Source organism: Lissotriton helveticus, chromosome 10 (assembly GCF_964261635.1).
Source record: "Lissotriton helveticus chromosome 10, aLisHel1.1, whole genome shotgun sequence".
Lineage (NCBI taxonomy): Eukaryota > Metazoa > Chordata > Amphibia > Caudata > Salamandridae > Lissotriton > Lissotriton helveticus.
In genome coordinates, this window is record NC_136071.1 from 276,109,380 (window position 1) to 276,122,812 (window position 13,433).

At 49.6% G+C, this 13,433-nt stretch overlaps 1 protein-coding gene across 1 annotated transcript in view; it reads right to left on the bottom strand.

Moving 5' to 3' along the window:
• The window catches only part of OBSCN (obscurin, cytoskeletal calmodulin and titin-interacting RhoGEF), a 2,124,484-nt gene that overhangs the window by 1,875,510 nt on the left and 235,541 nt on the right, over positions 1-13,433 (bottom strand). The window contains exons 9-10 of the mRNA XM_078665296.1: positions 10,694-10,969; positions 6,534-6,809 (exon numbers count right to left, since the gene is read on the bottom strand). Of these exons, the coding sequence (XP_078521422.1) occupies positions 6,534-6,809; positions 10,694-10,969 (552 nt within the window). The remainder of the gene's footprint in view (positions 1-6,533; positions 6,810-10,693; positions 10,970-13,433) is intronic.

Here is a 13,433-nt window from a genome sequence, read left to right on the forward strand (position 1 = left end):
AGGGGGGGGGGCGAACAGTTCCACAGCCAGCCCCAGGGGCACACTCCTCACCTCCTGGGGGGTTCAAGCCCACAGCATTCCTCCTCTTCTGGGTACCTTTTTCCCTCAGCGCTGGCGTAGTCCAAGGTCCCACAGCGTCAGGGACCTATGAAGAGTCCTCCCTTGTCAGGGGCCCATGGGGACAGCAGCGGGGGGGTTTATAGGGGTGCAGGGCCCAGCTCACAGGTCCATGTGGCGGTAGCACCTCACAGCAGGTCCCCCTCCCTTCCTTGTCCCAGCGCTGACTGACTCTCTGGTGACACTTCACCCTATTTATACCCTCCTCCCAGGCAGTGCCAGGACCTTCTAGAATGTTGGCACATCTAGCCTAAACTGGTTCTAGGGGAGGGGGTGAGCACCCTGGGTGCCAGGCTTTCCCTCCAAAACTAGGGGTAGCTGGGTAATATTATCTAGACCGCTGACCTATGTCAGTCCAGTGGCAAAACCCATGGCCATGGCATCCATTTTAAAAACAATACATTTCAGTCAGGTACATTTCCAAAATGGGGGTGCAGTTTTAAAATGGGGGATTTTACAAGTGCTCACATTATGTCAGGTATTTACATTTTCACAAGGTGTCTCACACCACTCATGGCCTATACAGGTTTAATCCCATGGGGGAGACATTCAAGTTAGGGGGTCAAAAGCGAAAAATTTTGGGGGGAAAAGGCCAAGTCCAACACGACTCCCCCCCAGCCAAAAGCCAGGGTAGACATATCAATGCCTTGATGGGCTTCCCTGCTTGGGGCGGAAAAAGGTGGACGCAGGCCTGTAACTACAGGAGCACCTGCAGTCTCTCCTCCACTCTGGAACCCAATGGTTCTTTTTCGCATCCCTCCTTTCACCAACATCACCACCCCACTGGTGTTCCCTAGTGGGATGTCTCTCCTTCCTAGAGTGGGAGGCTCTAGCCTCAGGCTTGTAATTCCCTTGGACCACTCTCTTCTCTCCAAACTGCCACTGGTCCACCCATCTGGGGTCTACACCCTCAGACTGACCAGCCCTTAGGGGCGAGGCTCTCCTCCCCCTACTTCTCCTCCTAGGGTTCCTCCATCTCCTACGCTGGGGGACACCCTCACACAACTCTCTCCCCAACCTGGAGCCGAAACCCACAGGCTGAACCGGTGACAGGGGCGAGTCCTCCCTCTCCCTGCACCCCCTCCCAGAGTCCCGCACCCTCCTAACTGGAGTAGTACCCCTGGGAGTCACTTCCGGGGGGACCCTGGTTACAGAGGTCCCTCCCACCAGGGCAGGCAAACCCTGTCCCTGGCCACCCAACCCAGGATCTGCGCCCTGTGGCTGAGCCGGTGACAGAGAAGAGACCTTCCTGCCTCTGCACCCCCTCCCAGAGTTCCGCACCCTCCCACTGGGAGTAGTACCCCTAGGAGTCAAATTGGTAGGGACCTGAATTACAGGTACCCCACCCTCCAGGTCAGGCAACCCCTTAACCTGGAACCCCAGTCCAGGATCTAAACCCTGTGACTGGTCAAACCCCCGAACCACTGGAGCTCCAATTAATGATGCTCCGGGTCCTCCTGACATGAGGGGATCCTTTCCACGAGAAGGCACACCGGGACAGCCTAGACTCCCAACCTGGGGTTCCCTAAAAGAACTCTCCAGTCCCTGTGACTGCAGTTGGGGCATCTCGGGACACCTCCCCGTCTCACTCCCTCCTTTAGATGGGATGTGAGGCCCTACAACCCGCCCACTATCCTGGGACCTAGCTGGGCTTCTCACCTCTCCCGCCACGCTGGGTCGGAAGATCCCTGCACCTCTCCTTTCTGGATCACTCCCCAATGTCTTCCCAGACGCTCTGGCACTTACCCAGAGGTCTGCCTCCCGTGCAAGTTCCCTGGGGTCTGAGAACCCGCACTGCAACAGATGGTGACGCAGTCTTGGGAAACAACTCCTCAGCATGTGCTCCCGGATAACGGCATGGCACAGCCCTTCCCAATCCTCCACTGCTCTCCTCACCACCCAATCCTCCAGTACAGTCCAACACTCCTCCTCAAACTCTCCCCAGGACTGATGGGACAGCTTTCCCCTGCCCCTAAACACTAACCCGTCCTCCTCTTCCGGGGAATCAGGCACAGTCTCTTGGGCTTCGGGAGTGGGACTCCTTGCACTGGACCTACACTCGCTGCCACCACTGGATCCCACCCTCTTCGGTGAATCCAGACTCCTGAAACCACTCTCAGGGGACAACCTACCCACCTGAGCTGATCTCTCCCTGGCGAAGGCCCTCTCCGCCTCCGCCATCCTCTCCAGCGCTAGGACTTTTTCAGTCTCTAGTCGCTGCTCTTCTACCCTCAGCTGCGCTAAGCCCTCGGCATGCCTGAGCTTTGCCAGCGCCAGCTGATACTCCCTTTCCTCCCTCCTATCTACCCACTCTTCTGGGGACAGGGAAAGGGATGGGGCAGTGCCCCCGGGACTGGACCCAGTGCGAGACTCCCTATCTTCGGTGTCCTCCACAGCTACTGGCGTCTCTGCCCTGCTAGACTCTTCCTCCTCCTCATCGGAGCAACTACCTCCCAGGGTTCTGGATGGGGAGCCCTCACTCTGGTCTCTAACCCACTGACCCTTCAACACTTCGGGGGGGTAGTCAGACAAGTCCCCATTAACCTCTAAGGGCTCTCCCCTCTTGAGGGCCTCATAGAGAAACAAATTCCTCCTAATGTTCCCTACTGGGGGTATCCCTCTCTCCAGGAGGAAGTCTATCACCTCCTGTTCGGTGTACTCCATCAGTTCCACTTCCTGGTAAATCAACCCCATCGTGGCGAGGTACACCCGGGACACACCCTCCCAGTGGAACAAGGGGACAATTCAAAATACTCTTCAGGAGGAAGCAATCAAAAACAATGTTCAAACAATAATCCCCACCACAAGGCTCTACCTGTGGTGTAACCTGTGGCCGCTGTGGTACTGCGCAAACACAAGTCCTATCCCACCGCTGCCACCAAATGTTGGAATTGGGGGTTGCCCAAGTCTCAAAGGGGGTAGCATGGCATCAAGCGGGCAGGCCAAACTTGGAGGACATGTGAAGCACTCACGCAGTACCCTCAGTCAACACACCAGGCACACCACAAAAGAGGCAGGACACCAGTTTGAGTTGGAAAATTAAGTAGTTTAGTATCTCCAACCTGCAAGGCAAAAATGCATCAACAGTGTCATCATAACACGGCGCCAACTGGCACCAGAGCCCAGTACTTCAGAGGGGGGAATTATTTACATGGGATATAAAGGGTTGAGTCCAAAGTCCATGCTGTAAGGGAAAAAGGATGGGTTAAAAATGTCATTAGATCTGGAGCCCAATCTGGCGGGGCCAACTCAGACTCTCATCCTACAGGGAAGGCTGTAAATGCAAAATACCACCTTAGCATAGATATTTATATCATGCACAATCACGCCAACCCAACCCCTGTAAAAGAAAACATCAGGGCAACATAGTACCTCATAAATAGGAGCACCTGTAATAACAGGCACAAAAGCATGCGATTAACCATTAGGTAGGAAAGTGGCCTCACCATAACCGTATAAACAGTAGCCTAAGAGCCATGCCTAACCTCAGGGACCATCTGGCACAGGTAACTATGGCATTTCATTAGGCATGTCACCTGACTAAGTGTATCAAACATCAGGCGGAGCATACATCGCCTAGCATTAACATCAGGTAGAGGCCCTCTTCAAAGCTCAGGAACACCTGTAAGGGATTAGCTAGGCTCCCTCTACCACAACCTCGGGGTATGAGCAGGGGCCTAGAATCAATCGTCAGGCCAGCTTAGGGCAGGACATCTTTAGCATAAAAACAGTAACCACAGATAACTGCAGGGCCTGAGTAAACAGCTTCCTTCAGGCAGGCTTAAACACTTTAGTGGAAATCATGTAACCTCGTGCTGTCATAATCCCTTAGCATTCAGGTGTCACCCCATTAGGAGAACAAACGCTGCACTACACAGCCAACAATATTTCCTAGCTGCAGGAATCAGCCAGTCATTAAATGGGGGTAAACATTTCATTACTGGTCAGGCTGGAATAAACGTTGCATTTAATAACAGTAACCCAATCAGTAGAACATTTCATCAAATAGGCACACCCTTCATTAAACGGGGCCTAGCGGTAGTCTATGAAGAACCATCCCCCAGCCAGGGGTTAGCTTTATGGCCAGACCATCACTACAGGCTTTTGCCCATGTTCTACCCACTTCCAGGTCTTTCTTTGGCTAAGTAGGGCCAACGGGACCCAGCCACAGTCTCTCCCGGGGGAGGGGCGAACTCGAGGCCTTCTCCGGCCTTCCGCCCTCCTCCCCTGGGGATTACCTTTTTGTCTTCCAAACACTCTATTCCATCAGAGGGGGGGCAACTGTCATTAATGAACAAGAGCCAGGGGTTGACTGAGACTCTTATATTCTTTACACCCCTCAGCTAACCAGGCTCCTTGTTATAAGCAGTGTTTCCACAGTTAAGCCCCTCGTTTTCCAGGCTTTTCCCCCCTCCTTCTTCTTTTCAGGCTCAACCAGTGTGGAAAGGAACCCAGACGAAAAGGAGGCCTAACCAGCTCTCCCTCGCCTCCCCTCACTCCTCACCGCTTACTTTGTATGAGCAGGCAACAGTCGAGTCCTCCGCTCACCCTCTGGACTCGAGGGCTCTTCACCGCTGCTACTCGGCCCCCTCGCTCCCTCTCAGAGGAGCGGAGACCTCTTCTGCACACAGAAAACGGAGCGCAGACACGGTGATGCAGCCTCGCCACAGGGCTGCTCCTCACCGTCCAGGATCGGTCCCTCGGCGCCCCACTCGATCTCTGCCACTCGCCGAGGCTGCCTCCGGACAGCTCTCCTCAGCGTCGTGTCGGCGCTTCCACACGCCCCCGGGCTCTCCTGCGCATGCGCGGGGGAGAAGCGACACCGCACTGGGCCTGCTCGGACCTAGGCCCCTCCTGAGGGATTATTACAGCCGACTGGGCATGCGCGATTGCGCCTCAGCAAAGCGTCTCGCCCAGGCTCTTCTTGGTAAACCGGGACTCCACTCGGTAACGCGACTGGAGCGCGGAAGGTGCCCCCGGGGTCCCGCTTTCGAAGGGAAGCCCTGACAAGCTTCCCAGGCTCAGTGGATCCCGGGGTTGGGCGCTTTACCAAAACGCTTGATGCCTTCCACCAAGGACTCCAGGGACCAGTTGTCTGCAGATCCAGCCAGGGCTCCTCAGGACACCAGCCTTCCCCAGCACCCAGGAAGGTAGGGACAGCGCTAGCTTGATTCTCCTCAGCAGATGTCGCTATTTACAGCGCACTGCTCCTCCCTCTTAGCCCAACAGAATAGAGGCAGTTCAGGGCTTCTAGGGACACGCAGCTCCTCACAGTCCTTCTCTAGCGCTTCCAAATTATAGCGCTTCCCAGGCAGGACAGTTCAGGTCAGGGCAGCAACAGTCTTGGAGTTTACAGCGCTTAGGTAGGCAAACCAGGGCTTCCAAGTAGGCTCCTCACAGAGGGGGGGGGCGAACAGTTCCACAGCCAGCCCCAGGGGCACACTCCTCACCTCCTGGGGGGTTCAAGCCCACAGCATTCCTCCTCTTCTGGGTACCTTTTTCCCTCAGCGCTGGCGTAGTCCAAGGTCCCACAGCGTCAGGGACCTATGAAGAGTCCTCCCTTGTCAGGGGCCCATGGGGACAGCAGCGGGGGGGTTTATAGGGGTGCAGGGCCCAGCTCACAGGTCCATGTGGCGGTAGCACCTCACAGCAGGTCCCCCTCCCTTCCTTGTCCCAGCGCTGACTGACTCTCTGGTGACACTTCACCCTATTTATACCCTCCTCCCAGGCAGTGCCAGGACCTTCTAGAATGTTGGCACATCTAGCCTAAACTGGTTCTAGGGGAGGGGGTGAGCACCCTGGGTGCCAGGCTTTCCCTCCAAAACTAGGGGTAGCTGGGTAATATTATCTAGACCGCTGACCTATGTCAGTCCAGTGGCAAAACCCATGGCCATGGCATCCATTTTAAAAACAATACATTTCAGTCAGGTACATTTCCAAAATGGGGGTGCAGTTTTAAAATGGGGGATTTTACAAGTGCTCACATTATGTCAGGTATTTACATTTTCACAAGGTGTCTCACACCACTCATGGCCTATACAGGTTTAATCCCATGGGGGAGACATTCAAGTTAGGGGGTCAAAAGCGAAAAATTTTGGGGGGAAAAGGCCAAGTCCAACAGTGGTAAAATGTGAATGTTTTGCAACTGCATTCAGGGTCACAAAATATTCATACATACCACTGCGATTCGGTATTTGGAAGGGATTTTCTAAACAGGACCCTCCCAAATACCGAATCTCAAATCCATTTTGCGATTCCGTAACAGGTTACCGAATTGCAAAATAGGGTTTGATACATAGGAACCAAAATAGATTCATACTTGTGTTTCTAAGTCTCCTGGCTACACATGGGACGGCTTAGCCAGCTGACTAGATGCCCTCTTACCTGTGGTCTCCAATGACAATGGTCTTACTCACCTGTGACATTGACCTTAAAAGTGAGTTTCTGCCCAGCGGCCTCACAGGTATATTCCCCAGTATCTTTTATTTCCACCTGGTCCAGCACCAGCCTTCGGGATCTGCCTTCAGACTCCACTTTCACTCGCTTGCTGGCAGTGATCTGTTTCCCATCCTTGTACCACTTGACCTCGGTCTTGGCCTGGGACACCTCACAGCTCATGGTGGCATTCTTTGTAACAATGGCCCTCACCTCCTTCTGCACCTTATCCAGGTTCGAGAACGCAGCTTCAGGCTCTGTGTGAAAAAATATGCCATGTCAGCCCTACCTTACAGAAAATGGTAACTATATTACAGTAATGTACACAATGGAAGAGGAGCAATCTTGAAAATGTCAAACCTTGAATTACCCTCATCAAGGAAGGGTCATAATATATTCAATGTGAGCAACAATCAAACACTGAGGAGGAAAAAGAAGAAGAGCAGGAATTAGAAGGGAGAAGAAAGAAGATGTGGAGTATCAGGAAGAAACAGAAGAGAAAGACGATCTGCAAAAGATGATGCATGATCTTCATAACACAGTAGAGGTTTTGCTGCTGTTATCACCACAAAGCTGTAGTCATTTGATTAACCTCCGATTTATGAACAACCTGAGATATTTGCGTTATGTGCAGCCCATTGCAAGCAACAGGTGATAAAGCAAAAGTATAAGGCAAAGGAATGATCAAGTTTTACATTGTTTTTTTATTTTACTTCTGTTTCATGTACAGTGGATTTTTGGCCTTGATAAAAAAGTCTCTCGAGTATGCAGTGGGATGCTTTTGATCCAACTACACAAAGAAAACAGTGACATGTTTGCTGAAGTCATTTTTAATGACAGCAGTAACCAGAGCTCATTTGACAAAGAAACAAAATATATACGGGTGGGGCAGGGGGAAACGTATCATTGCATCAGCACTCTTCTGTCATTGCAGGTCAGAATCTGATTGGTTCAGCAGTTGTCCAACTTTGTGTGTAGGGTAGGGCAGACTCAGTTTCTGTCAGCCTGCGTTTTATCAACTCCTAGGTTTAAGAACTCCTAGGTCAGCTCTTTCAGCCACTGCTTTTTTATAAGCCTGGGAGAAACACATTGTAACAAGGTATTGCAACAGTGAAGAGGGCTGTCCGTGGACTGTGACATAAGCTGCTTGGCAGCTGAGTTGAGCAAAAACTAGATTAACAAAAATCCGAAGCATATTTGATGTTTGCCTTGTTTGGTGACACAAAATGGAAGGCCCCTTGGAAGCACAGCAAGCAGGGATCAGAGGACATTGTCTTGACGATTCCGTGTGAAACGTAAGCAGCATTGGGACCCTTAATAGGCAGATAGGACTGCTAGTGGCACAGTGTTGTGCTTCAGGCTCCTAGCATATGACTGCAATTGAGCCTATGCCTGTTTGGGACAGGGCCGGCTTTAGCGCTGGTGGAGCCCGGTGCGACAATCTTTTTTGGCACCCCGCACCTTATGACCTCCTCCTTAGATTCTCTCACTACCACCGGGCATAAATGCTCCTCATCTCTTCAATCATAAGTTATTGCTTAACACAGCACCCGCCCTCGAGGTCATGTTGTTATGCAGAACACGCCCTATACAACACCAAACTCCTTCTTTGCCCTGTTGGGCAAGGATGTCCGGCGGCTACTTTGGGATGTGGAGGCTCCGAGGATTGCATTGGAAATGCTTGAATGCTCACTATAAAATGGGGGATCATTCTCCCCCATCTCCAGACATACTGCTAGGCCTCACAGCCTAACTGGATGTATGCTCCCGTGGGACGACCCTGCCGTACGCCTGGAGAAGTGCTCCCTGGAGGCACCTTCTTGTAGACACTTCTATGATGGCACCAGTGGATCTGGCCTCCTTGAACTGGGTCAGATGTCTCTGTTGGCTTAGGGCAGGATTAGGGTGCATGTGAGATGGAGGTGGTGAGTGACTTAGGATTCACCACTCTGGAAGACTGGCATGTGAATTGAACCTAGGATATTAGAGGTCTTCGACTGATGGAGATTTGTTGGCATTTCCTGCCTTGGGGAAGTGCTTGAGGGTGGGACAGTCAAGCCCTTTGCATGCTTTCAGGAAGACTATGGACTCTCAAGTACGCAATTCTATAAATACACACAACATAGGTACGAACTGACAGAAGAGGCAGTGGACTGATTAGACCTTTCGGATTCATTCGGTCTGGGGAGTCACTTGGTGGACAACCCGCTTGGCTGTAGGACCGTCTACTCCACATAGATATTAATCATAAATAACATACCCAACAATCTAGGGAACCTAAGGGGAGGGTGGGAGAGAGACCTGGGTGACATGGGGGCTGTGGATTGAGAGGCGGCACAGATGCATCCCGGAGAGTTGGCCATGAGGGCCTGAGCTTGGATGAGACCGCTGAAAGTTCCTCATAGGGTGTATATAGCTAGAGATAGACTCCATAAAATAGAGAAAATCCCCAGGGTATACTGCCTCCAATGCGTGGCCCCCATTGGGTCCTTCTTCCTCACAATATAGGAGTGCCCTGAAATTTGGAGATACTAGAAGAGCATACTACGGGAAACGGGGAACAAACTAGCAGTAGATATTTCGCTTTACCCCTACTTCATTCTCCTGGGTATCCCAAGGGATATAGACCTACCATGTATGAAACTGGTGTTTTGCTCTTTTGGCCTGTGGTTGCAAAGAAGGATATAGCCGGGGTCTGAAGCATAAAGGAAATACCCACTAAGGTCCAGTGGGTCACAGGAATGGATATGAGTATGGGGCTGAGAAAGTGGTATATGCTGCCAGAGGATGCCCAAGAAATGTGATAAAATATGGGACAGCTCAAGGACATACTATGGACTGGCATCGGATGGCCTGTCGTCGTCCCAGTCAGACATTCCCAAATTGGAGCAGTAACACATGGAGTCTGGTACTGCAGATAGTGAGCTTCTCCCTTCCATCTTCCAGACTGTGGACCTACCACTTTGAGCCATCCTCCTCCCCACACTCGTCTTCCTGGTGGGCCCAGATCTGATGTCATGTCTGCTATATTTTACACTGTTAGCATTTTATATTCTGCTCAACATGTTTTTTTTTATATACAAAAGTAATTAAATAAAAATAATTATTTAAAATTGAAAAGAAGATTTTAACTGCATCATGAGCAAGAGCTAGTAGTTCTGAGCTCATTTATAAAGGTGTCAAACAGGAAAGGGACAGACAGGACATGCAGTGATATTAGAATGGGGAGGCACAATGAACAGTAATCATATCCGTCATCTTGGGCTTTGCTAGAATCTTCCAGGAGATTGTGGCCAAAAACGTCCTGCATAGTATTAATATATTTTTAGACTTTACCTTAAAACAACTAACTTCCTGCTGCTCAGCTAAGCAAAAACAAAATGGCAGCCCAATAGTCGCTGTGGCTCAGCAAACCTGTTCCCAGACAACTGTCCAAGCATGGTGAAGCCGAGCATCTCAGCTTGAAAAAATCCCAGTCACCCACCTAGGAAGACATCTGCTGCCACAAGGCAGCTACTGGGAGAAGACTCAGCAAAACACGGCACAAGTAAGTCCATCCCACGAAGAGACCACAACAATGGTTCTATGACAACCGCAAAGCTCAGTGTGTTAGAAACCACAAGTTGGGCAGAGGCATGCCTCAATGGAATATCAGAACCTGTATTTGCCCTGTTACTTGGGAGTTTTTAGTGATTCGTACTTCTATTGACTCTTGCTGCCTTCTGGTATTCACTTTCTCTGCTCAATTACAAGATTTGAGGTTCAGTTGCATTAATTGCTTGGAATTGTTAGGTTCACTTGGAACACTTCCTCCACATTTTAGCTTGCTTGCCATCTGAGTTTGCCCAGTAGGGCTAGTGTGAAAATGTTATTGTGTTACATCAGCTGGTAACCAGAGATTTAAACACTGTTGTATATGTTCAATTGAGCCTCCACGAGCAGGTTCCCTGTGCCTCCACAGTCTCTTCCATTTACCACACACACCAACAATCCTAACCATCAGCCTTCAAAAGACATTTTCCCTTCAAAGTCTGGGATTGTGATCCTGGGTGCAAACCAGCTGATAACAATTCTTGTTCAAAGAACATTCCCAAGACTAAAACACTAAACCCCAGGTGACAGATTCATCTTGTTCACCCACCTGTAACTTTGACCTGGAATGTTATTTTGTCATCCTGTGCCTCGCACGTGTAGCTTCCCTGGTCACACTGTGTCACGTTCTTGATGACGAGCTTGTGCTGCGTGCCCTGTGCTGTAATCGTCGTTCTCTGGTCCTGTTTGACTTCGTTTTGGTCTCTTTTCCACACCACAGAACCTCCTGCTGTTGACAATTCGCAGGCCAGCTCCAAGTTCTCCGATACAGACACTGTGATTTCCGATGGCACTTTTGGCTTGTTGACAAATTTAACTGCTTCATCTAGATAAAAAAGACATTTAAGCGTTTCTTCCAAGTGCAAACGGACAAGGGAAACATTCAAGGAAGACTGTGGAATGCAGAGGAAAATGCTGAGTCCACCTAGGCACAGCTTCCGTTTCCATAATTAGAATGCTGTTAGAACAAATAGGAGATACATTGCCATACCACCTTCAATTAATTGAATGGCAGTCATAAGGAAACCCACGCTGTCCAATAGGTATGGTATTTGATGCACGCAGAGACACACATCATCCTTACACATTCTCAAAGATTACCCAACAATACACAAAGGCAGTTGGAGCAACACAGGTACACATCCATGCACACATTGTCAACAAGCCTAAGTGCACCCACACACAGTGACTTCTTAAGCATAAACAAGCCAAGGATGACTTGTTAGATGTTAAGTGGACTAGTGCATTATATTAAGATAAGACATATGGACACAGTGCTTGGCAGTGTAGCTTTAGTTGCCACATATTTGTCACATATCTGTCACTATTGGGGTTCTCGCTGCAGCAGTGAAACTCGAATTGCTGCTCTGAAGATTTTCCCCATTCCACTGGTTAGAATTTAATATCTTCTAATTTTTCTTCTTGTATTGTTTCTCTTCTCCTCTTTATATGCAAGCATGTCTCTGGCTAGACAGTTACCCAAAAGAGCTTGTTTGCAAAAAGCTTCAGAGGGGACAGTGCAGTGCCTTCCGTAGTGATGAACTGATAGCTGTGAAATTTGTGGACAGGAGGGATGTCTACATGCCGACTGCCATCCATGATGAAAGTACTTCACCTGTGACTGTTTGGGATCAGGTTGCTTAAGTGCGCAAACCTGTGTGCATTGTAGGCTACAATGAGCACTTGGGTGGTGTAGATAGAGTAGAACAGAGGTTGAAACCTTACACTTATGTTCATAAGTCTTACATTTGGTATAAGAAGTTGGCTATCCATCTCTTCAACTTAGCAACTTTTAATGCTTTTGTTCTGTTCAAGGATTGTTCGCCAGCATCAAGGATGACTTTTTTTCAGTTTCAGGAGTCTGTGATAGGCAGCCTTGTAGTGGAACATGCAAGTGTTCCTAGAGTTGGAGTGGTGGAGGGTGTGGCTAGACTGAAAGATCACCACTTTCCCAAATAAATTCCTCCCACTGCCAAAGAAACCAATCCCTTTAAGATATGTAGAGTTCGTTGTGAAGAGTTATCCGAAGGAGAGTCATATGCACTGTGCTGACTGTCCTTCTAATCCTGGGCTGTGTGTTCCCACATGTTTCAGATTGTATCACACTCAAAATAATTTTTGGGAGCAACAGTGAGTCTAATAGTGAACTGCCTGGTCTGTATGGTTTTATATTTTTAGTTATTTTTCACAGTTGGCATTAGAATTATATATTTAGTTACCGCTTTTGTGTTTGTTGTTATAGTTTTGTATCTATTTCCAACTGGTTCGTGTTTTCTTTCTTGCTAAAAAAAATATGCTGGTATACGTGGACTGGCGTTTGGCATGGCAGTGTGCATGGACTGGAGCTTGACTGGCGGTCTTCGTAGGCTGGGGCTTGGCTGGCGGTGTGCGTGGACTGGTGTTTGGCTGGCAGTGTGTGAGTAGTGACTTGCTGCTGATCATTACCCATGCTGCTAGCCAAATGCCACAGCACACACTACGTCAACCGCCAGCTGATGTGATTGCTGTGTCTGTAATGTGGACGTATGAAAGTGTAGGGCCCTTGAATGGCGCTGTCTGTTGATGTGAATGTTGTAATGTGTTAGGCCTGCGGCTGGTGGTGTGAATGGTCTTGTATGTGTCACATATGAAAGGCATGTGAATGGCCTGTAAAGAGGTTCCTTTTCAGAAATGTCTAGATTTGGTAGGTTTCCCTAGATGGCTGCCGACCCCGGGGTCAAAAACCCAGGTGACCCTCCTTCCAAAATCAGGTCGCTTAGTGATAGGTAATTTCGATGTCTCCACAATGTGTTTTGGGCCCTTCCTTGCCATGGGCACTTGGCACCACCCACACAAGTGAGGTACCATTTTCATTGGGAGACTTTGGGGGATGCTGGGTGGGTGGAAGTTTGTGGATCCATGCACACTGCAGAACCTGCCATCATAGAAATGTGAGGAAAATGTGTTTTTTTTACAATGTTTGAGGTTTGCAAGGGATTCTGGGTAACACTACCTGGTGAGAGCCACATACGTCACCCCATCCTGGATTCCCCTGGGTGTCTAGTTTTAAAAAATGTATAGGTTTACTAGGTTTCCCTAGGTGCCGTCTGAGCTAAGGTTCAAAATCCAAAGCTAGGCACATTGCAAAACATGGGTCCGTTTTCACTGGAAAAATGTGATGTGTCCATGTTGCGTTTAGGGTCGTTTCCTGTCATGGGTACTAGGGCTACCCACACAAGTGAAGTACCATTTTTATCAGGAGACTTTGTAAAATGTTGGGTGGATGGAAGTCTGTGGATCCACGCAGATTC